Below are 26,029 nucleotides of genomic sequence, written 5' to 3'. Positions count from 1 at the left end.
TTCTCTTCACGAGCTGATTTCTTTTGGTGTTTCTTCCTGGTTACAGGGGTGGTTGGTACCGATCGGGTCGATGCGGGGGTTTGAGTGGATTTAGTGGCTGTAGCGGCAGCATAACACCTACAGCTGTCCCTGCACCGACATTTATACCATATCAGAAACTGAAACACGTTCAGGACACCTGAAAATAAAAACATGCCCCACCCAAATTTCGCAGAATCTAGCGGAATCAGCTTGGCAAAAAAGGGGAAGGTACTAACAGAATCAGCTAAAGGATGCCCGGAGTGCGCAGATGAAGTCGCTGCTACTGATTCGCGATTAAAGCTGCCCATCATTGTGTCACAGAGATAAGAGATTGGAATAATAACTACCTAGTTTATCACGACATAAATCAGTATCAAAACCCATACCAAAACGATACACTTCGACCAGCGCCCACTGCTAAACCACATGTAAACACTAACAAACAGCGCATAAGGCAAGTAAGGTATTATTACACTTAACTCTGAAAAAAGCCCTATAGAGACGAGATAACACAGCGTTCAAAAATGACATTACCATCTTAGCTATCTGTTTTAATTTCCAACCCCTCGTAAATCTCAGAGGAAGAAATCTGATACTCTCTCGGCTGAGCTCTCTGCGTCTCCTCCCGCCGGAGCCGGGATTCAACTTATCAGAGCAACCTGTCGGAGCTTCTCTCGGGCCCCACGTTGGGCACCAATAAATCTGTCCCGGTTTAAAGCTGGGCCAGCTATTAAACCTGTGGCAGATGCACTCTGTTAACCCACACCCCCCCGCCCTCAAAGGGAAAGGGAAAACGGAGAGAGACTTATGGGTTGGAAAGTTAAAACAGTTTTAATAAACTATAATAATGAAAAAGAGTATAATAATAATAATTAATAATAGAAAAAAATCAAATGTATACAAATATATACAGAAAACCAAACTCAAGCTCCCCCGATGTCGGCCACGTCCCCGCCGGCACTGCAGGGCAGGCTCCGGGAAGGCCCAGGCTGGGCCTAGCGACGGTCGAGAGCTGGATTCACGAATGCACGGATCGGGATCGGGGGCAGCAGGAAAACGGACAGAGTCCTCTTCGGACACCGGCCATAGCAGAAAGAGAGCGAGACCCTCGTGATCCCCCTGCTTCATACTGAGAATGACGTGGATGGGATGGAATACCTTCGTTGGTCAATCTTGGGTCACCTGCCCTGTCCGCTCCTCCCTGCAGCTGCGACCCCCCTTCGGCTCTTCACTTGTAAGCAGTGAGGAATTCAGCAGTGACCTTGGTTTCTCTAAGACTAAGTACAGCAAGAGCCTTTCTGCATAACATCCCTACCAGTGCCTCAGCGATAACTACAAACTTTGAGCATTATCAGTCCTGGAAGCAGACACTGTCTGCAAAACATGCAGTTAGTTTCAGAAAGTGCAGTTACTTAGAAGAGACTTAGCTGAAAGTAAAAATCACTGAAAGGAAAATTGGCCTGGTTTAGGCCAAGCCAGGACACGCTCTAATGCTGCAGAAGCTCCCACAAGACCGGGGCAGGGGAAGGACAGGCCAGAGGGGTCCCGAGGTCCACCCAGCTCTGGGCAAACTCTCAGCAGAAATGCCTTCTCAATGCAGAGGCCAGATGGCTGCTCTCCTCTGCCTCCTCCCAGTTGCGGCCGTTGCCACTTAGCCCTTCAGTGTTAACGCGGTCACAAGAGAGACGTGCAAAAGCCAATTCACCCATCCTGATCCCCAACTTGGCTGTCGCAAGACACCCAAATCTCTCCCCTGCTCCAGCCTGGAAGAGGCATTGCACCAAGGTGTTCCCACCTGGCCAAAAAGGCCTCCCATCACCCACGAGATACGCAGTTTCTCTTCCTCCTGCGCCACTATTCCCCCACCTCCCCTCCTCCTGCACGCAGGCAAGACTAAATATTTATTTCCCCCACATATGCTGGGAGAAAGGAACCATGAAGGGGTTTTTGGGTGGGTTTTCTTTTTTTGGTGGTGGTGGGGTATCTTTTTGTTGTTTGTATTTTTTACAAAGCCAGTGGGCACAGGATAAGGCAGGTCCATGCAAGCGTGCAGCAATACCCCTGCAAGCTCCCGTCAGCCCAAGCGCTCCAAGGCCTGGGGACACTGACAAAATACTCGGGCTTCCACTTGACTGTGCAAACTGCCCTTGAAATTGCCAGGTCGCGAGGAAAGGTGCGGAAGGTGGCACACAACTGACAGCAAAACCCTAAAAGACCAGTCAAAATTCATGATCCTTTTCTGTTCTTATTCCCGTGCCCATGATCCAGCAAGACCACCTCACGCCCTCACACCAGCCCGGGACAGAGTTAGCAGGTATTGCAAGTTTATCAGATCTTCCTTCACAAGCATCTGCAGAATTACCCCCCAACCCATATCTTCAAAGGACTTTCAAGACTCTTGCCATATGAAAACAGTCAGAAGCAGGGTTTTTTTGTTGGTGTTGAATGATTCCCCCCACTCCCTTTTTGTGTGATGACGTGGTTTATGTTATTTGCTCAATGGGATCGCTGCCTTTCCACTGAAGAGTCTATTTTAAATATCAACCCAGGTTGGAATTTTAAGAGTTGTTTAAAATGTCACCAGTCACAGAATGTTCAATTATCGCAAACATCTTTCAAAAAATTCCACAGTGGGTTTCTTGTGCCAAGTGATTTATTTCAGAAATAATTTCTGTTTAATTAACAGGGGATTTAGCTCTGGAGGGTGTGAGAACCAGCAGAGGAGCTGTAGTTGAGTTAGGTTAACATTAAACCTGCCCCTGCCTGTTCAAGGCTGAGAAAAAAAATCGGGCTGGCACTTACTCAGCTGCTGCTACCCAGCATATTCTCAGGTTGCTTGCAATGGAAAAATTGTAAAGGCAAACAGAAGGGGGAGGGGGGAAATTAATCACTAGAATATGAACATTGTGCTTTGTTGTTTATTTTAACTATGTATATAATTTGCTATAGAGTCTAATTATACCTAATTTCAACCAAGATAATATCTGAGCCGTGCTTTATTATTCGTATATCCTCAGAATGCAGTTTCTCAGTCGTCTGGCCTGAATTTCCTTATACCTTGAGAACAATTGGAATCAAACACTAAAAGGCTATTTGGGAAAAAAAAAAAAAAAAGAGAGAAAAAAGCACCTACTTTAAACAAAAAAAAATTACAAATGTGGAAAATGCCTAATCTATGCTCTCAAAACACCAGGTTACATCAGAACCAATTTTAATATCCTGTAAAAATCTCTCAGTATGACGCACACACAGCTGTCTAATATTGCTGCTTAAAATGCCCCCGCATTAAATAAGATTCTATGCTGTAAAATTTTGCAAGGTGATAAAACAAAAAAATGATATAATAAATATAAACCATCTGCATTTTTTTAACAAGCCATTTGGAAACGTATTTCATTTATATTTAGAATTGTTTTGAAGTGTTCTCTTTTTTGAAAATGTCCCAGTTACAGGATATTAGGTTTTCAGTAGAAAGATTAAAAGAGCTGACGCACAAATAAACACGCATGCACACCCAGAGCAATTTCCAGAACTATGAGAGCATTTGATTCTTCAAGGATACTACAGCTGGCTTTTAGTCACATAAAAAGGGTTAGCGTGTGCAATCGGCAGCTCTGGAAAATGGATTCACGCACACAAAAATGCATTAAAACAACATTAAGATTTTGGCAACAACCAACATAAGCCAGGAAACTGAGCTTCAGGCTGAACTTGCATCCTTAACTCCTTCCACGGCACTCGCTGAAAGGGTCGGTCACATTCTGCAGGAGCAGAAAGCCCACCCTGGGGCTTCCAAGGGTCAGAGTGGAGATGTCAATGGGAACCAAGGCACAACCTGGGGAGGCAAAAGAGGGAATCATGCTTTTTGGTATGACCCAGCTCCTGTGGCACGCACTCCTTTAACAGCATCACACCACCTTGTTTCAGAGGTCCGTTCAGCCCAGCATCTCCACTTAAATAGCTTTTCACTTAACTCAGCTGCCCTGTATTACTTCTGCTTTGCACTCTTACCTCCGCTGGCACAGGATGCTCCCAAGTGCTTTCTGAGCATTTGTTTCTAGGAAGCTTCCCAACACCAGTGAAACCGCGATGATACAGCTCTGCCCTGAGCACTCACACAAGAGCAAAAGAGTTTAAAGGTTCCCAGAATTGTAAAGAGCTCTGTATGCCCTTGCACCACTGCCCAGCACCTTGGGCCCCCTTCTCCTCCCAGCCCTGAGCTCTCAGCTTGCCATCAGCTACGCCATTAACCCCCCAAAGCTTATCTCAGTCTATGGCTGACCGGTATTTGTCTTTTTGACCTCACTTCAGTTCAGCATTCCCAGAAGCCATGTGAATTTTTCTTCTCCTGAACCCCACACCTAGAAGAACTAATAGTTTTGGCTATTTTTGCCTCCTACTCACTTCCTCTCTAAAAACCGCTTCCCAAGATTCAAAATGGGGGATTTTCCTCTCAATACGGGGATGGTGGTACAGTACAAGAAGAAAAGGGCATTTTGTGCCAAACCAAGCAGGCAATGCATAAGGGGGATTGGGCTGTGATCCCTTTGCTTCCTTTGCCAGTCCTTCCCCCAGCAAAGCAACAATTGCCAGGAACTGGAACCATTGCAAAGTAGGAGAAAGTTACTTTTTAAAATAAATTAAGCACCATATTAGAACCATGGGCATTCTCATACCTACATAAACATCTGAGGGGTCATTTGTTTAAATCATTCATGCCATTAATAAGCAAATACACTATTGACCAGATACCAAATGTAATTCTTCTCCCTGAAAACAGCCACCGAGAAAGTTAAGTTCATCATCATTAACAAAAAAGGAGCTTTTATTGGACTTTCCCTTTCTATTTCATCATTTAATTACCTGATGCTAAAACCTGATCAATGAGATCAAAGTTTGAACAAGCCAGGGATTTTTCAAAGATGCACCCCTGGACAGAAAACTCTCCATTTACAAGCCCAGCATTTCGGCTTTTTTGGTGCCTAATTGCATTCCTGTGCCAATCAATGTAGAGCTAACAGAGATCTCTATTCTCTTTGCTATAGGATACGCGATCCAAATTCTCTGTGCCTTCCCTGTTGTGCTCCTTCATAGCCTCTCTGTTAGCATCATCACAGCTCGCTCTCTGCCACTTGGGATCTCAGATCTTCCAACAGCCAAACATTTTGGTTCCCCAGGCAAGGTGGGATGCAGGCATACAAATGAAGCGAATGTTAATAAAATGCTTCACCAGACTGGCCTGCTGAATCAGGCCCTACACATCTATGGCTTAAAGCATGTCTGAATTTATCACCAGAAATATATACATATCCATACCAACAGCAGATGTACATGTTCATGTGAACTGAGGTAATTCCTCTACAAAGGTTATTCAAGCCCCTTGGTTACTACCGATTCCAGCAAAATTTGCAGAAGACGCAAGAAATTAGGAGGGAACGTTACCAGAAAGGGCCTTAGACAGCACAGAAGAGCCCATCCAGCTGAGCCATCAGTCTTGCTGTCAGTCACGAGTCACCCATCTCCTTTTGTACCCATCATAACAGCTCTGGGAACTCGGCACCCACACCATCCTCTGGCACAGGATACACAGCAGAGACGAGACAGGAGAGACAAATATAACTAGAGAAGTGTAGGCCAAGACTTACACAAAGCTGTGCACAGACCTGCAAAGTATTGTGCCTTTCCCTTTGTAGTGCTGACACCGAAACTCCACCAGGATGAATGTCCTACGGTAACATAAAAATATATCTAGTTATTGAGACCTTAATGAGACGGGACTGGAAGTTTTAGGAAATAGGATAGATTTCTTCATACCACGAGCCCCTGCACCTTGAAGTACTGAGCTTCTCACTTGGTCTTTTTTTTTCCTTTGCTTTAAGGAAACCCTTCACTGTTCAATTGCTGCCTGAAAATACAATCTGAGGAATTTCAGTATTCAGAAGGAAATTTAAAAAAAAAAAAAAAAATCTGAACTTTTATGTATATTTTCAGCCTTGCAGTTTCTAACCTAACTGGAAGGGAGAGGAAGAATTCCTTGCTATCTCTGAAATGGGGAGGTTCAGCCAAAAAAATGACATGGCTGGCATCTCATCCCCAATACGTAAGGTAGGGCAGTCACCTCTAAGCAACTCAACACCTTTTCTGCCCTTCCTATGTAACTTGCCCTATTCCATTTTCTTCTTTCTGGGGACACTGAGCTTGGATTTTCTTTCCTGAAAAAAGAAAACACTAGAAAGAGATAGAGGAACTTATGTCTTGTTTGTACCACCTTCCTCTGGCAGTCTTCATTCACTCAACCAAGGAGAAAGGAAGCTATGGAGAACCTGTATTTCAGGAAGAGATGAAAGACTTAAGAGGGAAAAACATCATCCTTTGCATGTTTTCGGAATTATTTGGTTCCCGATAAGAATGTGTGCCAAAGAAAGTAGCTACCCAGGGAGTTGGAGCTCTCCAAGGGGAAGAGATATTGAAACAGCGATATGGGAAGATTTTTTCAGCAAGGAAGAAGTTAGCCTTCCAAAGAACAATTTTTCATGTGTTCCCTAGCCTCCAATTTTCAGCATCAAATTTCCCCAGAAGCAGTGGTGTTAAAGTACCCACAGCATCGGAATAAAAATTCCAGATAAGCAACTTCACAGATAAAAAGGAAAAGTTAAAGGGATAAAAGTCTGAGAGAAATGTAAAAACTGCTTTGGGGGAGAATGCTTTCCCCTCTGGATTTGCCATTTCCTCCCAACAAGGACTGGAGAAGAAGCAAACTCCTATATTAGGAAATAACTTTGTCCTTCCCCCCCCGCCCCGATCTACAAGCACACCCAGAGAGCATGTTCCAAGGAACAAGCAGAATTAGAGCACTTCAGAAGTGAAAAAATATCACCTGGGCATGAAGCAGGCTTGGAGGTGTGCAATGCCAGATGGAAATCACTGAACAGGACAATGTAGGACATAGTCCAACTAAAAGACCAAGATAAGGCACAATGCTTCTTTCAAAGTGGCGTTGGCATTTGAGCAGGAATTTGTGTTTTTTCTTTTGTGTTTAAAAAATGAAACAAACCAACAAAAAAACCCCATCAGTCAAGGATTTGGCCTCAGGGTTCAGCATAGAACCTCAGCACAAGACAGTGATCTCTAATGCAGAAAAATCAAACCAAAAGTAATTATCACGTTGCCTAGAGTTTCTCCAAAATCTGAAACCACCTCTTGGCTCACTACTCCAGAAATGCACTTTCATAATCCCCACCCTCACGATGCTTCAGACATCATCCTGGCAGTCTTGGCTCATGTATTAAACATGGACTTAAACATGGACTGAGTGAAGATCTAGGTCTCTTTCAAAGCCCACGGAGGGACTCCAGTTGGGCTCACATCAGATGGCATATGAGTAAATACACATCAACCATCAGTGATCTTCCTGAACAAACTTGACTGATTTGCTCATACAGGCTGAAGTGTTCACATGCCCAGCTCTAAATGTATTTTATGTTGGGATCAGGAAAAAGCCCAAGCTTGCACCCATCAATAGCAACACCTCAAGAATACAGGAACTGATTTTTCCCTTGCTGTCCAAAAATCTCAATTCTAGAAAATGTACTGCGTGTCAGTTAAGCATGGCCTGTAATAACAGAATAGTAGAATAGTAGAATATCCTAAAATCTGTTGATGGACTGATGCACAGGCCAGAGCAAAAAGCACTTCAAGACTTCCTACCTCCTCGGCCAGGAGCAGCAGGTGAAGGAAGGCAGCTCCTCTATCTTTTCCTCCTGCAGGCTCAGCTCCAATAACATGTTATTCCTCTCACTTCTTTCCTTTCTTCTCCTCTACATCTTCTGTGGCCAATTCCTTATCCACCGAGTGGTCCATCCATCAAGTCCATGTCTCTCCAATTTAGAGACAAGGATGTCATGCGGGACAGCGTTAAATGCTTTGCACAATTCCAGGTAGATGACATCAGTTGCTCTTCCCCTATCCACCAGCGCTGTAACCCCGTCGTAGAAGGCCACCAAATTTGTCAGGCATGATTTGCCCTTGGTGAAGCCATGTTGGCTGTCACCAATCACCTCCTTGATTTCCGTGCGCCTCAGTATAGTTTCCAAGAGGATCTGCTCCATGATCTTGCCAGGCACAGAGGTGAGACTGATTGGTCTGTAGTTCCCCGGGTCTTCCTTTTTCCCCTTCGTGAAGATGGGGGTTATGTTTCCCTTCTCCCAGTCAGTGGGGACTTCACCGGACTGCCACGACTTCTCAGCCCACAAGTCTCCTTTCCTTTTCCCGATTCCCTTTCTCGGCTGGGGAGGGGTCACTGGGTGACAGAACAGTTGATTAGTGTTCAACCTGGATCTGGGCTGAATGGGGCCACGGGGCCACCGGCCACGCAGCGCAGGAGGCAGCAGAGCCGGGGGCTGGGGACAGGCGGTACCTGGGTGCTGCTGCTAAAGCCACTGGCAGCTGACAGTGCAGCCGGGACGGTCTGGAAACGGGCACTTGGGGTTTGTGTCTGACCTTCCGCTAAGAGGAAGAGGCCATCGTTCGGGACACGGCGCCCGGCTGCCCACAGACCCAGCACACAGCCGCCTGCTCTCCGTGCGGCAGCTCAGACGGGACCCGTGGGGACGCTGTCACCACAGCCCAGGACCGAGCTTCCCAAGGCCTCAAGGCTCTGTCTGAAAGCTGCAGCCACGCACACCACAGTGTGAAAGCCCCCGGGGAGCCACTTTCCACCACATACTCTCCCTTCTGCAATTCCCCCCCGAACAGCACCAGCCACGCTCATATCTCGCCCACCGCTACGCCTGCTCCAGCTCCTCCAGCCCCAAACCCCGCAGCCCCCACAGCAGCATTCTGCATCATACCAAGGAGCCGCTCAGGCAGGAACAGCCCCTCACCACGGGCAAGGTGCACAGGAGGAGTTTCCCACCTCACCTTCTCTACAGAGGAGTTCAGAAGAGCTCTTACAACAGGTGACGAGGAGCAGCAGCATCCCCGTGGTCAGAAAGCCTGGCACCAGACTGCCCCATGGAAGAACCACAGCACTAAGGCAGTGCAACAGGTGTGCTGGGGCCCCAGACCTGCACCAACCGCGTCTCGCCTGGGGTTTTGTCCAGCTCCTGCAGCATGGTATAAACACAGTGGTTGAAGAAGAGCTCCAGCATGCTGGACGACCTTCCCAGCAGGGACCTGATGATGTTCCGCAGCCGCTTGCCCACGAGGCAGTACGGATAGTCTGGAGGCAACACAAGACAGGAGGGGTTTGGTCAGCGCCCGTTCGCGAGACTTTTAGCTGCAGCTGCAAGGAGGAGCTGGCTCGGCGTGGGAGGTGGTCGCAGAGAAGCACCTCGTCCTCCTACACCACACGGTCAACAAGTGACTTCTGATTATTCTACGTTAGGTGCAGCTAATTCAGCAGTAAAGGACTGCTGCTTGTTACATGTTGATGCCACAGGGTGTACAGAGGCTCTGAGAAGATACTCTGCTCCTTTACCCGTTACCACCCGCAGTACCAAGTGCTCAAAGCAAGTGTAGACCAACAGATCCCATGTAAGAAGGGAAACACAGAACATCCCTCCTAAAGATGAGCGGGGATACCTGCGAGCTGGTTCCTGAGCTCCACCACGGCAGGTACAGGGCACAGGGCCTTACAGACAGCAGGGGACATGGGAAAGTCTGATTTGCCAACCATACACACAATCTCATGGTCTTTGTAGTCAAGAAAAGTCAATTGTAGTGAAACCCCAGCAACTAATCCCCATTTCATTTATTGAATAAAGAACACAGCCTTGTGCCTTTTCTATTACCAAGTTTCCTAAGACAGTTTTAGCGCAGAAAAAAACTGTTTGGAGGGGGGAAAAAAGCAAAGCCCAAATGTCTTAGTTTGCAGGGAACAAGCCTGGAGTGCGGGACAGGCTCAGCCCGATTTGTCTCAAGTGAAAACAGGAGATTTTTTCCTTTCACATCTGTGGCTGTTTTGGTCCCGTCTGCTCTGATGTTTCTAAAAACTGCCTCTTTGGTGAGCTGTCCTTTAACCTGCGCTCTTAAACCTGCACCAAATAAACCTGGCAACAAACACAGCACTGAACTCCTTCTGGTCTTCCTGCTGGGACCCAGACAGTCAGACTCAATGATCCTAAGGCTCTTTCCACAGAATCCCAGCCTGGTTGGGGTTGGCAGGGACCTCTGGAGATCACCCAGTCCAACCCCTGCCAAAGCAGGGTCACACAGAGCACGTTGCACAGGGTCGTGTCTAGGTGAGTTTGAATATTTCCAGAGAAGGAGACTCCACAACCTCCCTGGGCAGCCTGTGCCAGGGCTCTGGCACCCTCACAGTAAAGAAGTTCTTCCTCATATTCACATGGAAATTCTCATGTTTCAGCTTGTGCCCGTTGCCCCTTGTCCTGTCGCTGGGCACCACTGGGAAGAGTCTGGTCCCATCCCCTTGACACCCGCCCCTAAGGTATTTGTGAGCATTGATAAGACCCCCCTCAGTCTGCTCTTCTCCAGGCTGAACAGCCCCAGCTCCCTCAGCATCTCCTCGTAAGAGATGCTCCAGCCCTCTGACCTCCGTACCCCTCCACTGGACTCTCCCAGTAGTTCCTTGTCTTTCTTGAAGTGGGGGGCCCAGAACTGCACACAGTTACTCCAGGTGTGGCCTCACCAGGGCAGTGTAGAGGGGGAGCAGAACCTCCCTCGACCTGCTGCCCACACTCTTCCTCACACACCTCAGGACACCACTGGCCTTCCTGGCCCCAAGGGCACATTGTTGGCTCATGGGGAACTTGTTGTCCAACCTAAAGGATTCTATAAGGTTGCGCAGGGGGGACAGGAGGGGGGTGGTCAGAGGCTGCTTCTTCCCAGTCACCACCCCACACCGCTCCCTGTGCCCAGCTGCCCCATCACCCCACCGCCCGGCTCCGCGTGGGTTTAAGGACCACACCGAGCATCCCAGCTGTGGAGCAGCGCCTGCTCCACGTGCCCCACGGCTCTGCACACCTCTGCGAAACACAAAGCCCCTCCAGAGCAAAGCTCCAGGATGGAGACCCTGCCCCAGCAGTGGGGGGGTTAAACACCACTGACCATGGGGGTGCTGGCTGAGCATGGGGTCGCTCCTGGGCACCTGCAGCTTGTAGTTGAGATAGCCGGCCAGGTCCTCCACCCATACAGAGGGGTTCTCGAGGAACATGCTCTGGCTTTTATCCAGCTCCTTCTGCAGATCTGCCAGGTCGAGCTAGAAGTGACAGACCAATTCAACCTGGGATGTGCAAAACTGGTCAGAAAGCACAGCAAGAAGAACGTTAACTTCAGCTCCCGGGGGGCTGCCGGACACAAAGAGGAATGCTCCCCCCCTTCACCCCAAAAACGCTGCCCTGCCCCCACAGAAAACCCTGGTGCCACCGCGCAGCACCCCGCAGTCCAGCACCTGTGAATGCAAATGGGAGTGCTGGCCTGGAAGCTGGCCTGGAGACAGCTTGTGGCTGCAGCTCGGTGAGGATCAGCCCAGCGTGGCTGGCTGGGGTCAGCACCGACAGGCAACTCTGCACCCAGAGCCCTCGGAGGAGGAGATGGCCAAGATCGTCACGACCCACCCGACTAACAACCCACAACGGACAGACCGTGAGCACGGACAGCAGCTCGTGTCCCCTCACCTTCCTCCTCCGGTGCTACCCGTCACGAAACACTCTTATCGTCTGCTTTTAAACTCAGATTATCTGCAAGCTCGCAGGGAGAGACACCCCATCGCCCCCAGGGAGTGCAGGAGATGCAGCAAGGCTTAGGCAGCCGTTCAAAGCTTTGCAGAGCCTAATGCTTCCGTACGCAGTGGCTCTCGGCCATAGCGCATTATTAACTCTGAGCGGGGCACCCTCTTGCTGCGTGTTTATTTCAGCAACCGTTTTGAAAAGAGGGATATGAAAAAATAGCTGCTGCGACGTCAGAAAACTAAACGATGCTGTCAGCAAAGCTGACAGAGTAAGTCGCACAAGGGCGTTTGCCGCAGCCGAGCTGTGCAGAGCAGCCACAGGGTGACCATGTGTCAGCCGCAGGCCGCTCTCCCTGCGAGGCATCTGCCCTGACGCACACAGACACAGCACGTTCATTCTGCTCCGGGCTGTCTCTACAGGCACAAGCTGGATGTGGAAAATCGCCTGCACGCAGCAGAGCGGAGGAAACCCCCCGCCCCTGCGGCAGCGGGAGCAGAGGTGCTCAGGGCACCCTGAAAGCAAGGAGCTGGACAGGCGACGGCTGTGGGAGAGCCCTGCCAGGCAGCCGCTTTCCCAGCGAACACGTTACCTCAACAGCGTCAACTTGGGCTCGTTTCTAAAACCCACCTGTACTCAGACACCAGGAGAAGGGGTAGGAGAAGACAAACGAGTTCTACAGATTCCCCTGAAGCGCCGGGAGCGCAGAGTGCAGAAGCGGCTCCCCAGGAGCCCGGCCAGTGAGACAGGGAGGAGGTTTCACCGACGAGGCTTTCTCAGGAACCCTCCCAGACAGCAGACAGGGAGCGGGTGGAGAAAGAAACCAGAAATTCCCTCCCAGCCACCTCCTGCCGACAGCACAACTTCAAGCATGAGACAGCAAGATCTCCCAGGCCAGCCCTGCGCTCGCCCAAGCCCCGAGCACCATCTGTTCCCCTCCCACAGCGAACGCGACCGCCCTGGGCAGCAGGCAGGAGCGCTCGTCCCTGTGCAAAGACGGGGATGCGTTAACGAGCCCAGGGGTCTCTCGGCACAGAGGGGCTGGAGCACAGGAGCCAGCCTCCTCCTCCTCCTCCTGAGGCACGAGGAACCCGTGTGGTGAGGCTGAACCGAAACAGGGCACCAGGCTCTTTGTGCTGCTCCCTTCAACTGGATTTAACAACAACGCCCCGAGTGCCCAGGCTCTCTCTCACAGAGCAGCACAGAGTGCAGGCTGCCGGGATGCTGGCCAGCCTCGGCGAGGGCCAGGGAACAAAGGCACCCGGAGCTTCGGCTCTGCCGTGTCAGTGTGGGTTGGGAGCGACCTGGGTGCCCTCAGGAGCCGGGCAGCCCAGGACGGGCAGCCCGCAGACAGGCGCGGGCAGGGCGCCCATGAGGTGCAGCCTGGACGGGCACACTCACGGCTCTCAGGGCCTCCTCCAGCGAGCGGCATTTGCCCGGCTTGACACCAGCGCCGTTGGCCGACGGCTTCTTTGCGCTCTTCCCCGCGTGCTGCCTGCGGTGCGGCTGCTCGGGCGCCGAGGCGGGAGGGACTTGCTCCTTGTTCTGCTGCTTCAGCGGCCGCTTGAAGCCCAGCTCAAAGATGGTGTCGGAGGCGGCGATGGGAGCTGGAACCGGGGAAAGGGGAGCAGCTGGCCGAGGGCTCCGTGGGGAGCGCCAGGGCACGGGGCGCTCCGCGGGCCCACGGGCACGGCGGGCCCCAGCCCCGGCGTGGGGGGGCGAGTCGGGCCCACCCCGGGCCCGCAGCCGGCGGGAGCTCCCGCGCCCGCTGCCGCCGGTGCGGGGACAATGACACACGGTCCCGCGAGACGGGCAGTGCAGGGGCCCGGCACCCCCCTCCCGCAGCCCCGCACCGCGCTGACCCTCCCGGAGCCACCGGGCCCACCCCCGGCCCCGCCAGCCCGCCCCACCCCCGGCCCCGCCACACTCACCGGCCGACGGCAGCGCGCAGCCGGCGCTGGCCTCGCCCAGGGCACGGCGGCTGCCAGTCCCCGCCGCGGGCCGCCGGCCCTTGCGCACCACGGCCCAACGCCCACCGCCGCCATCGCCGCCGACCCCGGGGAGCGTGAGGCGGCGGCGCCGCGCGGGGCGGTGCGCATGCGCCCGCCGCCGCCGCCCATTGGCTGCAGCCACGCACACAGGCCCCGTAGGCTGCCACCACGTCTGCGCCCCGCCCCGCCGCACCACGTGATCGGGGCGGGGCGGGGCGGGGCCAACGCGCTCCGCCCGCAGAGCGGTCCCTCCCCGCCCCGCCTGCTCCGCGGGCCCCGGGCACGGCACGTCCCCGAAGGGGGGGGGGTGGCCCGAGGCGGAGGAAAGGGCGGGGTCGCCAGGACAGGGCGGGGCCATGCAGATCGCGTCTCCGTCGGCCGAGGGGCCAGGAGGCGGGGCCTTGTGGTGAGGGGTGGGGATATGCAGATCAAGGGCCGCGCGGGATGACGGGAGACCCCCGCGCCACGAGGAGGCCGGAGGCGGGCGATGGCGGCGCTGCGTGGGCTCTGCTTGGGGCAGGATGCGGGGCGTGGGATGCGCAGTGAGACTGGTCACCCGTCGGTGCTGCCGTGGGGTGTCCGTGCCATAGGTGTGCGTGCGGCTGCATGGGGTGGTCCGTGCGGGTAAATTCAGTATAGGTGCTTAACTGTACAAAATTTGTGTGTGGTTTTTTTTTTTTTTCGTTTTTATATGTAGTTTAATAGTTTTAAAGAAAGCTGTACGGTATCATATATAAATAGTAATGTGTAGTATTACTGACTGTATTAATCAGGGATGCGGAGCGTTTACGTGTTCAGGGGAGCGTCTCACGGGGTACACAGCGCATTTGTAGGTGCTAGCGATGTGGTGGTGTCGGTATAGGTGGTCCCAGGGAGCTACAGCGCCGGGCCTGTGTCTCACGTTGTGGTTTGGAGCAGGGGTTTTTTCGAGTCCGCGGCCTGCCGCTGGACTGTGATCGGCTTTGTCAAGGCTGTCGGCACCCACCAGCGCTTCGCCGCTCCGCGCAGCCGCGGCCGCAGGTCGAGCAGAACAGGAACCGGCGTAGCCAGCAGCCAGCGCCGCCGATGGCAGCGGAGACACCGAGAGCCCAGCGCTGAACAGGATCGGGGTGTGCACCGTCCTTCGGGGAAAGGGACACTGTGAGGGACATTGGAAGAGCAAAATGTAAAACCTCAGATGTGAGGGGGCGACCCCCGAGGAGTTTGTGACCGAGGGCAGGGGAGGCAGCCAGCAAAGCGCTCCGGTTCCTGACAGGAGGCTGAGCACCTTGTAACCCTTGCTGCTGCAATGGAGACTCCTGCTCGGGAGTGCCCAGGGCCGGGCAGGCTTTCTGTCCTTCCAGGCGCTCTGGCTTAGAGACCTGTTGCACAGCCTGGGCGGGGGGGGGTTAACTCCCTGGACAGGGAGATCTGTGGTGCATCTTCAGGCAGACGGGAGAGAACAGGCTGGGCACAGCAGAAACTTCCTTCTGTAGCAGCGGGGCCCACACAGGCCGGGGGCTGCACCCGAAAGGCTGGCACCTCCTGACATGAGATGGGTCCAAAGGGACCAGGACCCTTCCTGGCTAGCAGGTGCCACCGGGCCTCAGCGGGACAACATCCCCATAGGTCCTCCTGCACCACAGAGTCTACGTCAAAAGCATGGCTGATGACCAGCCTAGCTCTGCTCAAACCCAAATCTGCAGGACTGGCCCAGGGAACAGCCAGGGGTCCTTGATCACCTCTTTGAACACATGCTACCAATGCCCAGAAGATAGCGTCTACGTTTCCTGCTGGAACTGGTCATCAGATCCCTAAAGTGAGGCTCCGGGCTCCCCAGTCTGAAGCTCAGATGATGTCTGTCTCCCCTGTCACATGACATATCTGCAAGGTAAGGTAAATAATCCACAGTAACAGCTCCATGATAGCGCTTGTTCAGCTTGGGTAGATCTATGCTTGTGAAAGAGCATCTAGAGGTGCCTCTCATCCCTCCGTTAGCATCTGTTATGACCTGGTTGCAACTAGATTGTGAATCCCTTGGAGTAAATTAAGGTGAAATGACACCAAATAACTACTAATAATAACAATAATTAAGAACAATTTATTAATACAGGGAAAGCGGCATGGTTGTAAGTGTCTTAGGTTTCTAAAGGCACTGAGAAAAAAGAGAAAAGGCGAAAGAGGATAGAGAATATGAGAGAGAAAAAGAGATATCACCACCCTTGGATCCAGCGATGTAAGTTGTTTGTAGAGTTGGTCCTCTTGGTCCACTTGCAGGATCGGTCCTCAGGTGGTGGGTGGGAGTGTGCACCGGTGTCCCAAGAGGGAAGTTCTAAATACTTTAGGTCATTTGCATGCAAGATAGGAGAGGGTGGTAACATCCCTCTTGTCTCCCCCTCCGCTCCCTTCTCATTCTAATTGGGACGCCTGCGCATTTGTAGTCTTAGATTGTTCTCGAAATGAGGTGGTGGTGGTCCCCTGGGGGTCTCTGGTGGTCGGGGTTCCCTCTAGTTGTGGTGTCCGCTGTATGACCCCGCTTCTGCGCAAGCGTCGTTGATGCCTTTATGTAGCAAAGCTGTTGCACGTGTAGGTTGGCCCCAAGGAAAAGACACTGTTCTGCCTCTGCGGGACTTCTGTCTTCCTCCAGCCAGTTGTAAATCAGGTCATTTAAGGCACAGCAAAGGCATTGTTCTGCCCCCAGGCCCTTCTCTCTTCCTCCGGCCAGTCCCAAGCCTCTGCAGCACCCGTGCCCTCCTCCAGCCAGGGTTGTAAAACAAGTTGTTTAAGGCACACAAACTCTGTATCAGCATTGTACTCCATTTTAGTAAGTGGATTTGTAAGTCCAGTCAGACTTCAGGAAGGGAGGAATTTGACACATCATTGTCCCAGTCTGAATTGGACAAAGCATTTCCACTATTTCCACCCCAGTCTACTGGGTCGATACATGGGGCTTCACGTAAAGCGAGAGTCTTGTCTTCTGTCGCGGCCCGAGCGTGCGCTGGGCTTCAGCTGCTACTTCTCGTAGGGACAACTGGGGCTTCCACTGCGGCCAGACACTACTCAGTAGCCGTGAGAATTGAAAAAACAAAATACTTCAGCGTGCGGACCTGGAATCTCGTCCTCCATCTCTGAGTGTTTCACAGATCTGTTTTTAATCACACGTCGCCAGGGGAGAGCGCGAACGCAGTCCCCCACTACCACAAATTATGCAGTCGAGTTTCCCGCATTTGGGGAAATCGCAGGGGTCAGCACACCCGGAGTGCAAAGGATGAGCCTCGCCCTGGGAAAACCACCTGCTTGATCATGGTGTCTCCCCTGCCAGGTAAGTATGCACTAATGTTCGCAAGGCACAACCCCACGCCGCCGCACACACATTAACCGCACGGACACCCCACGGCAACACCCACGCGGACCAGTCTCACTGCGATACCCACGCCCCGCGTTCCGCCGCCGAAAGGCGCCCACGCAGCGCCAGCAAACGCCTGTGTCCGGCGTCCTCGTGGCACGGGTGTCTCCCGTCATCCCGCGCGGTGCTCGATCTGCATGGCCCCGCCCCGCTCCGGCTGGCCCCGCCCCCTGCTCCCCTCCGTGCCGCCTCCCCGGCACCGCTCGGCTCCGGTACCCGGCCAGCGCCCCCGGGCCGCTGCAGCGGGGCGCCGGGGAGGGGGGACGGGCTCACCGTGCGGGAGCTGGGACCGTGCCGGTGCCGGCAGGACCCGGCTCCCGTCGGCCTCCCACGTCCGGTGGCGGGCAGAGGGCAGCGGCTGCACAACCGGGAGCGGTAACGTCCCCACGGCCTTGTGCAGGCGGACGGGGGAGCTCCAGCCAGGGCCTCTTCTCTCCGGGTGGTTCCCCCCTGCGTTGGTTGGATCTTGCTGACACGCTGCGGCCCCGGCTCGTGCCGGTGCAGAGGCGGGTGAGGGCCTGTGAGGTGCCCGCCGGGTCACCGCCGCGTTGCCCCGTTGAGACTTTGTGATGGACAGAGCTTGTCGGGCTCCAACAGCCCTGGCTGGAGGAGGGCACGGGTGCTGCAGAGGCCTCTGGCCGGAGGAAGAGAGAAGAGCCTGGGGGCAGAACAATGCCTTTGCTGTGCCTTAAATGACCTGATTTACAACTGGCTGGAGGAAGAGAGAAGTCCCGCAGAGGCAGAACAGTCTTTTCCTTGGGGCCAACCTACACGTGCAACAGCTTTGCTACATAAAGGCATCAACGACGCTTGCGCAGAAGCGGGGTCATACAGCGGACACCACAACTAGAGGGAACCCCGACCACCAGAGACCCCCAGGGGACCACCACCTCATTTCGAGAACAATCTAAGACTACAAATGCGCAGGCGTCCCAATTAGCATGAGAAGGGAGCGGAGGGGGAGACAAGAGGGATGTTACCACCCTCTCCTATCTCGCATGCAAATGACCTAAAGTATTTAGAACTTCCCTCTTGGGACACCGGTGCACACTCCCACCCACCACCTGAGGACCGATCCTGCAAGTGGACCAAGAGGACCAACTCTACAAACAACTTACATCGCTGGATCCAAGGGTGGTGATATCTCTTTTTCTCTCTCATATTCTCTGTCCTCCTTTCCCCTTTCTCTCTTTTCTCAGTGCCTTAAGAAACCCAAGACACACCACAACCATGCCGCTTTCCCTGTATTAATAAGTTGTTCTTAATTCCATAGCAGTTATTTGGTGTCATTTCACCTTAATTTACTCCAAGGGATTCACGAACTAGTTGTGACCAGGTCGTAACAGGCGTCCAGACTCACACCGTCTTCCTCTGAAAGTCGGGAGTTGCAGCCGAAGGGCCACCAGCGCCCTGGGAGCTGCTGGGTCCCTGCTGTCCCATCACCTGTTCTTGCTGCTAGGCTTTGCAATCGTTTATCGGTCCAAGTTCTTCCATCTCCTCTTCCTCTCTTCTTTCTCCTCCTCTTCTCCCCTTCTCCCCCAGGCCCTGATGCACTCAGCATCACTCCTCTGGCCTCCACTTGTGCCGCCCAGGCCTCGTTCCAGCCTCTCACACACCAGTTTGCTTCTATGTCACACCAGCTGAACCCTCACAGCCACCAATGTTAATGAACCCACCCAGACCTCGGTGCTGTCCCAAGCAGTTTTATTGCTGTTGTAGAATAATTTTAGTTAATTGAATTCTTTTAACTGTATTCTCTTGTCTGAACAGCCTTGCTTAGCATCAGCAGTGAAAGCTGCTGGAGCCCTGGGCCCCAGCTGCTGTGGACTTTTGAGCCTGACTTGAACTGTTGCTGGGACACGTGAAGGAAGGCCCTGGGACCAGTGTGAACTGGGAGGTAAGGAGGCTAGAGCTGTCAGGAGAAGAACTCAACAGAAAGTGTAACTCTTGTACATAAGGTGTTTCACAGTTCGCTTGGAAGATCAAGAATCCAATAAGAAATGAAAGGACCCCGGACCCTAATTACCGCTGGACCAAGCGGTGCATGACCAGAGGGTGTGTAGGTTGCAGGGGTATGAATGCTCAGGGGTTTCTTTGTTCTGGGTCCCTCCCCAGAGACAGCCAGCTCGAGCTGTCCTTACGGCCACACTATTCAATTAAATTATTTCTTTTCCTGGTAATTGGTGTCTGAGGCTCTGCTGCGGGAAACCTGGGGTGAAGAAACTTCTTTAACAGTCTGGTACCCCAGACGGGACCCCAGGCCACCACCTTTGGATCCTCCTATCTCCAAACATGCAACTGCCAGCACTGGGTGTGTTCACCTGGGACCTTTGGAGCGGGAGGCACCGAAGGGTGAGCGTTAAAATTCCCTGAGCTGAGGAAGACCATCAGCCTGCAAACAGCTGGGCTTTACTTGAAGAGCAGAGGATTCGCTTGGGAAGGCTGCACTGAGAATAGTTCTCGCTTGCTTTTAAGGCAAAGGAGCTGTGAGCAGTTCACAGGGCCCCTTGAGGCATGAAAGAAGTCAGTATGTGCTGAAGGTCACACAGAACTGACTACAAGGAATGGCTGTTGATGTTTTGAGCCCAGAACACTGTGGCTCTTCCCAGAATGGGTGATGGGTGCTTAGTGTGTGAATGTTGATGTTATCGTGACCTGCATAATCTGGCTACTGCTTGTAGCTTTTAAATAGGGCAGTAGAATAACTATAAATGTCTTTGCTTCCTTGAGCAGCAGAGTCCATGCCTTCTTTTCAGCTCGCCACACTGAGCAGATTCAGAAAAAAAAATATTGTAGGGGGTTGGAGTCATCATCGGTATCAGGGTGGGTTCGAGTCCCTCCCTTGCTGCAGCTTAGTCAGGCGTGCAAGGCACGCAGCCTGGTCAGCGTAAGGTGCACGTAGAAGGGGGTTGAGTCCATCTTGGGAAAAAAAGAAAGGGGTTCAAGTTCCTCTTACTACCTATTCCTTTAGACCTGAACCATTGACCAAGTCTGGGACTAGCACTGGATCCAGCCACACCTGGACCCCTCTCTGAGAAGGAGTTTAGAAAGCAGGAGGGTCCTTTCTGAGCCTCGGGACTCCACGGGAGGGTCTCCCCAACAGTCTTATTTTCTTTCTTTTCCTTTCTGACGAGGTGAAAGAAACTCGGCGTAGGAAAGGGGACACCCTCGGCTGAGGTATTGCAAAATTGGGAAAAGATTTATGGTACAGCTGAATGATCAAACAGGGCGCAGCTCCTTTATACCGAGGAGGCTGGGCGTTCGTAACGAGATGGGAGCCCGGCAGAGCGGCGACCGCCACAAGGAGCTCCCAGTCAGCAAAATCTCACCCTTCTGTGGCATCATCTAAAGGACAGACACCTGGGACAAATGGATTAGCGGTGTGTATATATGAGATAATTGGGCATATGACCACCATAAAGAGGGTGGTCAAAAATGAGTACGAACTGTCTCCCACAGCATCCTCCTAGAAAAACTGGCTGCCCGGGGCTTGGATGGGTGGACTCTTTGATGGGTTAAAAACTGGCTGGATGGCCGAGCCCAGAGAGTGGTGGTGAATGGGGCAAAGTCCAACTGGCGGCCGGTCACTAGCCGTGTTCCCCAGGGCTCAGTTCTGGGGCTGGTGCTGTTCAGTATCTTTATAGATGATCTAGACGTAGGGATTGAGTGCACCCTCAGCAAATTTGCAGATGACACCAAGCTGGGTGGGAGTGTCGATCTACTGGAGGGTAGGAAGGCCCTACAGAGGGATCTGGACAGGTTAGATAGATGGGCCGAGACCAACGGCATGAGGTTCAACAAGAACAAGTGCCGGGTCTTACACTTCGGCCACAACAGCCCCATGCAGCGCTACAGGCTGGGGGAAGAGTGGTTAGAAAGCGGCCCGGCGGAAAGAGACCTGGGGGTGCTGATCTACAGCCGGCTAAACATGAGCCAGCAGTGTGCCCAGGTGTCCAAGAAGGCCAATGGCATCCTGGCCTCTATTAGGAATAGTGTAGCCAGCCCGTCTAGGGAAGTGATCGTCCCTCTGTACTCGGCACTGGTGAGGCTGCACCTTGAATACTGTGTCCAGTTCTGGGCCCCGCACTTCAAGAAAGATGTTGAGGTGTTGGAGCGAGTCCAGAGGAGGGCGACCAAGCTGGTGAGGGTCTGGAGGGTCTGACCTATGAGGAACGGCTGAGGGAGCTGGGGTTGTTTAGCCTGGAGAAGAGGAGGCTCAGAGGTGACCTTATTGCAGTCTACACCTACCTGAAGGGAGGTTGTAGTGGAGTGGGAGTTGGCCTCTTCTCCCAGGCAACTAGCGATAGGACAAGAGGACGCAGCCTCAAGCTTTGCCAGGGGAGGTTCAGGTTGGACATTAGGAAGCTTTTCTTCTCAGAGAGGGTTATTAGGCATTGGAAGGGGCTGCCCAGGGAGGTGGTGGAGTCGCCATCTCTGGATGTGTTTAAGAAAAGACTGGACATGGCACTTAGTGCCATGGTCTAGTTGACATGGTGGTGTCAGGGCAATGGTTGGACTCGATGATCCCTGAGGTCTCTTCCAACCTGATTGATTCTGTGATTCTGTAAAGCTCCCATAGGCTGCATTACTGCATTGACAGCTCTAAGATCCTGCAATAATCGCCATTTGCCAGATTTCTTTGGTATCACAAATGTAGGGGTATTCCAAGGACTAGCTGAGGGTACGATATGTCCAGCCCTTAATTGTTCATTTACTAATTCCTCTGCCCATTTTTGTTTCTCCCCGTTAAGGGGCCACTGATTTACCCAAACCGTTTTTGTCATTAGCCAAGTCAGTTTGAGCCGGGGTAAGAGATCAGTGACCCTTGGGTTAAATGCGCCATCACAGCTGACAATACAATTCCCCACTGAGCTAAAAGATCATGTCCCCACAATGTAAAAGGAACTGAAAGAACAAAAGGAACTAAGGTTGCCATTTTTCCTCCAGGGCCCACCACACACAGAGTAGTGCACTTTGCAATGGAAGTTGCAACCCTCCTCCTCCATTCACAGCAGCAGCTACTTGTTTAAGAGGCCAATCTGACGGCCAGTCATTTTTGCTGATGATGGACACATCAGCTCCAGTATCTAACAGACCTGTGAATAACCGTCCATCAATTTTTATTGTGAGCAGAGGCCGATCATTAGTTACCTTTTGATTCCACAACACCTGTGGTGTATTAGTACTGCCAGATCCTCCTGTGCCGCGTGGATGTGGATTAGCCGCCGGCACAGTACGTGGTATCAATAGCAACTGCGCCACACACTGGCCTTTAGGTATAAAACGAGGTGGTTCTGATGTCCGTAACATGATTTTAATTTGGCCTTTATAATCTGAATCAATAACTCCGGGTATGACAAATATATTTTGCTTTCCCACAGAAGAACGCCCAAAAATTAATCCTACCAGTCCAGAAGGGAGAGGCCCATATACACTGGTATCTCTGATCTTAGTCCTTTTATCATTCAATTCTGTATCGGTGGCTGAGGCCAGATCCAACCCGGCGCTGCCGGCTGTGCTGGCAACGAGTGCTGAGACTGACCGTTTATCGGATTCTCGGACTGAGCATGTGCAAAACAGACCCTGTTGTACTGGGGGGCACCGGGCCTCGCGCCCCTCCTCCAGTTTCCCTGCATGGGGTTTCCATCCTTATCAAACCTTGATTTGACACTGATTGCTCTAATGATAGCCCTTTTCACACTTAGGACATAATCCTTTGTGTGTTCTAGGTCTTTTTGATCCTCTCTGCTCATCTTTTTTCTTTACTGCCAGATTTGGGCAGTTTTTTCTAATATTCCATTTGATTACACTCAAAACATTTCACTTCTGCTCGTCCCACAACGAGCTGCTGAGCCAAGGCACTTGCAAGTAAAGCAGCCCTATGCTCTTCAGAACCCACGTTCTGACAGGCTTTAATAAATTCTGCTATACTTCTGTAAGAGTTTCTTAGAGGGGCCAAATTTTTTTGACAATCTGCATTTGCATTTTCATAAGCCAATTGTAATAACAGCATTTCTATTGCGTTTTCATCATCAATCTGCCTGCTCAATGCAGTTTGTAAACAATCAATAAATGTAACATAGGATTCCTGAGCTCCTTGCCTAACTGCCGCAAAAGAGGGCTGGCGTTTCCCTGCCTCCAGAACGCGTTTCAGGCACTTCAAAGCCAATGCAGAGATCTGTTGTAAACGCTGTCGATGTAGCCCTGCCTGTGCCTCTGGTGTCGCATAGTGATTAATTCCCAAATATTCATCTAAGCCTGCTTGCATATTTTCCAAAGTGTCTGCAGAAGCAGCCTCCTGGTACTCTGCCAGCCACACTGAATATTGTGCAGGCATTAAAATCATCCGTAAAAGTGACTTCCAATCATGTGGAGTCATAGTATAGGATTCCCCAATGACTGTTATTAAATTTAAAGTATAGTTACCGTGCAAACCAGTCTCTCACCACAGCCCGTACTTCCTTAATCATTTCATAACTAAGGTAGTGATACTCAGGAGGATGATTTGGACGATAGATTACCGGCATCGCCGTCAGCATGGAAAAACTCCTTTACGAGCAGCTTCCTCTCTACATTTTTCTGCCAGCGTTTTGTATTTCGTTACACGAGATTCTGGTACCTTTTCAGCAAAGCCAATAGGTGGCTCGGCAGACGCAGGATACAGAGGAGCTGTTGGTGTTAACTGTGTTATGGCCGTAGCCGCTGCCGGCTGTGAGACCCCCCGCTGAAGGGACGGCCACAGCTGTTTCTTTTACCAATGTTAATGGTGGGTATAAATTGGATCGTATGTCTGGATCTGTGAAATCAGGATCGTAAGGATCATCTGATTCTCTGGAGACTGTTTCATATACAGGCTCCTGTTGCTCCTTCACATCCACCGAGGTGTTAATAGGAGCGGATGCCTGAGATTGCAAATACTCCTCTGCAGGCTGGAGTGCAGAGAGTGCTGTAAAAACAACCCTCCACGTTGCTTCTAAATCCTTTAGAATATCAGACTGCAACGTGTTCCATTTTTGTATTTCTACTCCCACTTTCGCCCAGATCTTTGCATCGTAAGTCCCTGATACAGGGAACCAGGCACATTTTTTGATCCATACTGATAACTGCACCAGTTTCGCTAATTGGACCTTATAGCCCCGTTCACATAATATACGCTGTAATACCTCAGTGTAGAGCTTATGCTCTTGGGAACTAGCCTGTCCCATGTTTATTGCGATCGCGGAACTCACTGATCCTGGGGACTCTCCGGTCCTGGGGACTCACTCTCCGGTCCTGCGGACTCACTCTCCGGTCCTGAAGCATGCTAGCCCCTGACAATTGTTCAATCAGAGTCGCCGCCGCTTCGTTAATCTTCAGCCTTGTTCGGGCGCCATTTGCAGCGGGCAGAAAAGAAGGCACGGACTCTGAGATCGAGGATGCAAGGGCCTGAAGCCAAAAGACCTAAGGCTTTTTTATTGTTATTCTACTGCCCTATTTGACTGCTACAGTGCGGGAGCTGGACTATGCAGTTCAACATTCACACGCTAAGCACTCATCACCCATTCTGGGAAGAGCCACAGTGTTCTGGGCTCAAAACATCAACAACCATTCCTTGTTTTCGGTTCTGTATTCAGAACTGACCTTCAACACATGTTTACTTCTTTCATGCCTCAAAAGGCCCTATGAACTGGTCTTGGCTCCTTTATCTTAGAAGCAAGCAAAAACTATTCTCAATGCAGCGTTCCCAAGCAAACCCTCTGTTCCCCAAGTAAAGCACAACCGTTTGCAGGCTGATGGTCTTCCACAATAAAATCTTTCCTCTCAGTAAAGAATCATTGACCTTGTTTACTGCTTTTGGGAGAAGGGAAATACAGCAAGAACGAAGTGTCCAGTTATGTCAATTCTGGTATTTACCAAGCGCTCGGGATCAGGTGGTCCAGACGAGGCACAGATTAGAGTACTTAAATATGATTTTCACTCTATGTCATTGTTTCAGGCTTTGAGGAACAGCAAGTAACAAGACAAACGGTTTTGAGTCTAAAACCAAAAATGTACTCTACGACTCTGAAATTTCAGTCCAGGTGGAAGTCACATTTATGATGCCTACACTATTCTCTTCATAATATTCCCTAAGGCTCTAAACCAGCAAATACCTGCACCTCCTCAGACCTGCCATTTGGTGCTGAGTTCTCCCAGTGAAAGCCTTCTTCACCAATGCTCTAGTCTACCTTCCCCCTGCCAGGGAGAACACAGCAGCAACTACCCCTGAGTATTTCCCATGCTATTTTTGGCTTGTAGGCTGGTTTCTTCTGGAAGGCCTGTGTAGGTGTTGCCAGGAATTTGAGCATTGGGTCCCTCTAGGCCAATGCCTACAGAGACAAAAGAAAAGGATTAGCCCCAGGGCTCACTGGACAGGAGAGATCTTTCATTCTCTGTAACAAGCCCCATGCAAACGATCTGTGCTTCTGGATCTAGCAATGGAGTCTTTGCCTACAGCACACTATAGTGCTCCCATCTTACGGCCCCATATGACGGGGAAAAAGCAACAGGAACCTTTCGCTTCTCTTTTCCTAGGAGTAGCAGATATGACACAGACCTTTTCCTCAGCACTGTACTTATACCTGACCTTTCAGAAAGGATCCAGTGCATCCCTTTGACAAGCAAAGTTAATAATTATAGTGCAAAGCCTCTACAGAGATTCTCAATCTCAAATAATTTCAAAATTGTAAGTATGCACAATGCCTGTAACATTTAAACATTTGCACCCATATCTTCACCCAGAAAGCTCCTGAAGCATTTTCCCAAGGTAGGTCTTTTTTTTTTCTTTTTCTTGGTAACAGCATCTTGTCAGAGATATGAAATGAAATACTGGTGTCTTCCATTCGTGAGTTGATTATAGCTAATGGACTCATCATAATCGTAGGATTTTTTTTCATTTTTACTTCATATTATCCAATCGTGGAATG

General features: G+C 51.5%; 1 protein-coding gene, 1 long non-coding RNA gene and 1 other non-coding gene across 3 annotated transcripts; all 3 read right to left on the bottom strand.

Moving 5' to 3' along the window:
* Positions 1 to 833: 833 nt before the first annotated feature.
* LOC137671828 (uncharacterized) lies at positions 834 to 15,665 on the bottom strand. The gene is made up of 8 exons (XM_068419597.1): positions 15,421 to 15,665; positions 14,601 to 14,837; positions 13,640 to 14,301; positions 13,110 to 13,315; positions 8,941 to 9,241; positions 7,729 to 8,320; positions 5,464 to 5,593; positions 834 to 3,856 (listed from the first exon to the last, which is right to left on the bottom strand). The coding sequence occupies exons 1-6, from the start codon at positions 15,663 to 15,665 to the stop codon at positions 7,839 to 7,841; spliced, it is 2,133 nt and encodes a 710-aa protein (XP_068275698.1). The 3' UTR covers positions 834 to 3,856; positions 5,464 to 5,593; positions 7,729 to 7,838.
* A 94-nt stretch (positions 15,666 to 15,759) lies between these two features.
* LOC137670124 (uncharacterized) lies at positions 15,760 to 17,180 on the bottom strand. The gene is made up of 2 exons (XR_011049210.1): positions 17,113 to 17,180; positions 15,760 to 16,734 (listed from the first exon to the last, which is right to left on the bottom strand). It is a non-coding gene; the product is annotated as an uncharacterized lncRNA (long non-coding RNA).
* On the bottom strand, positions 16,845 to 17,008 carry LOC137672763 (U1 spliceosomal RNA). The gene has a single exon (XR_011049628.1). It is a non-coding gene; the product is annotated as a U1 spliceosomal RNA (small nuclear RNA).
* Positions 17,181 to 26,029: the final 8,849 nt, after the last annotated feature.

This window comes from Nyctibius grandis, chromosome 1, assembly GCF_013368605.1.
Source record: "Nyctibius grandis isolate bNycGra1 chromosome 1, bNycGra1.pri, whole genome shotgun sequence".
NCBI classification, from domain to species: domain Eukaryota; kingdom Metazoa; phylum Chordata; class Aves; order Nyctibiiformes; family Nyctibiidae; genus Nyctibius; species Nyctibius grandis.
The sequence above is the reverse complement of the archived record's forward strand: the minus strand, read 5'-3'. Positions and strand labels throughout refer to the sequence as shown.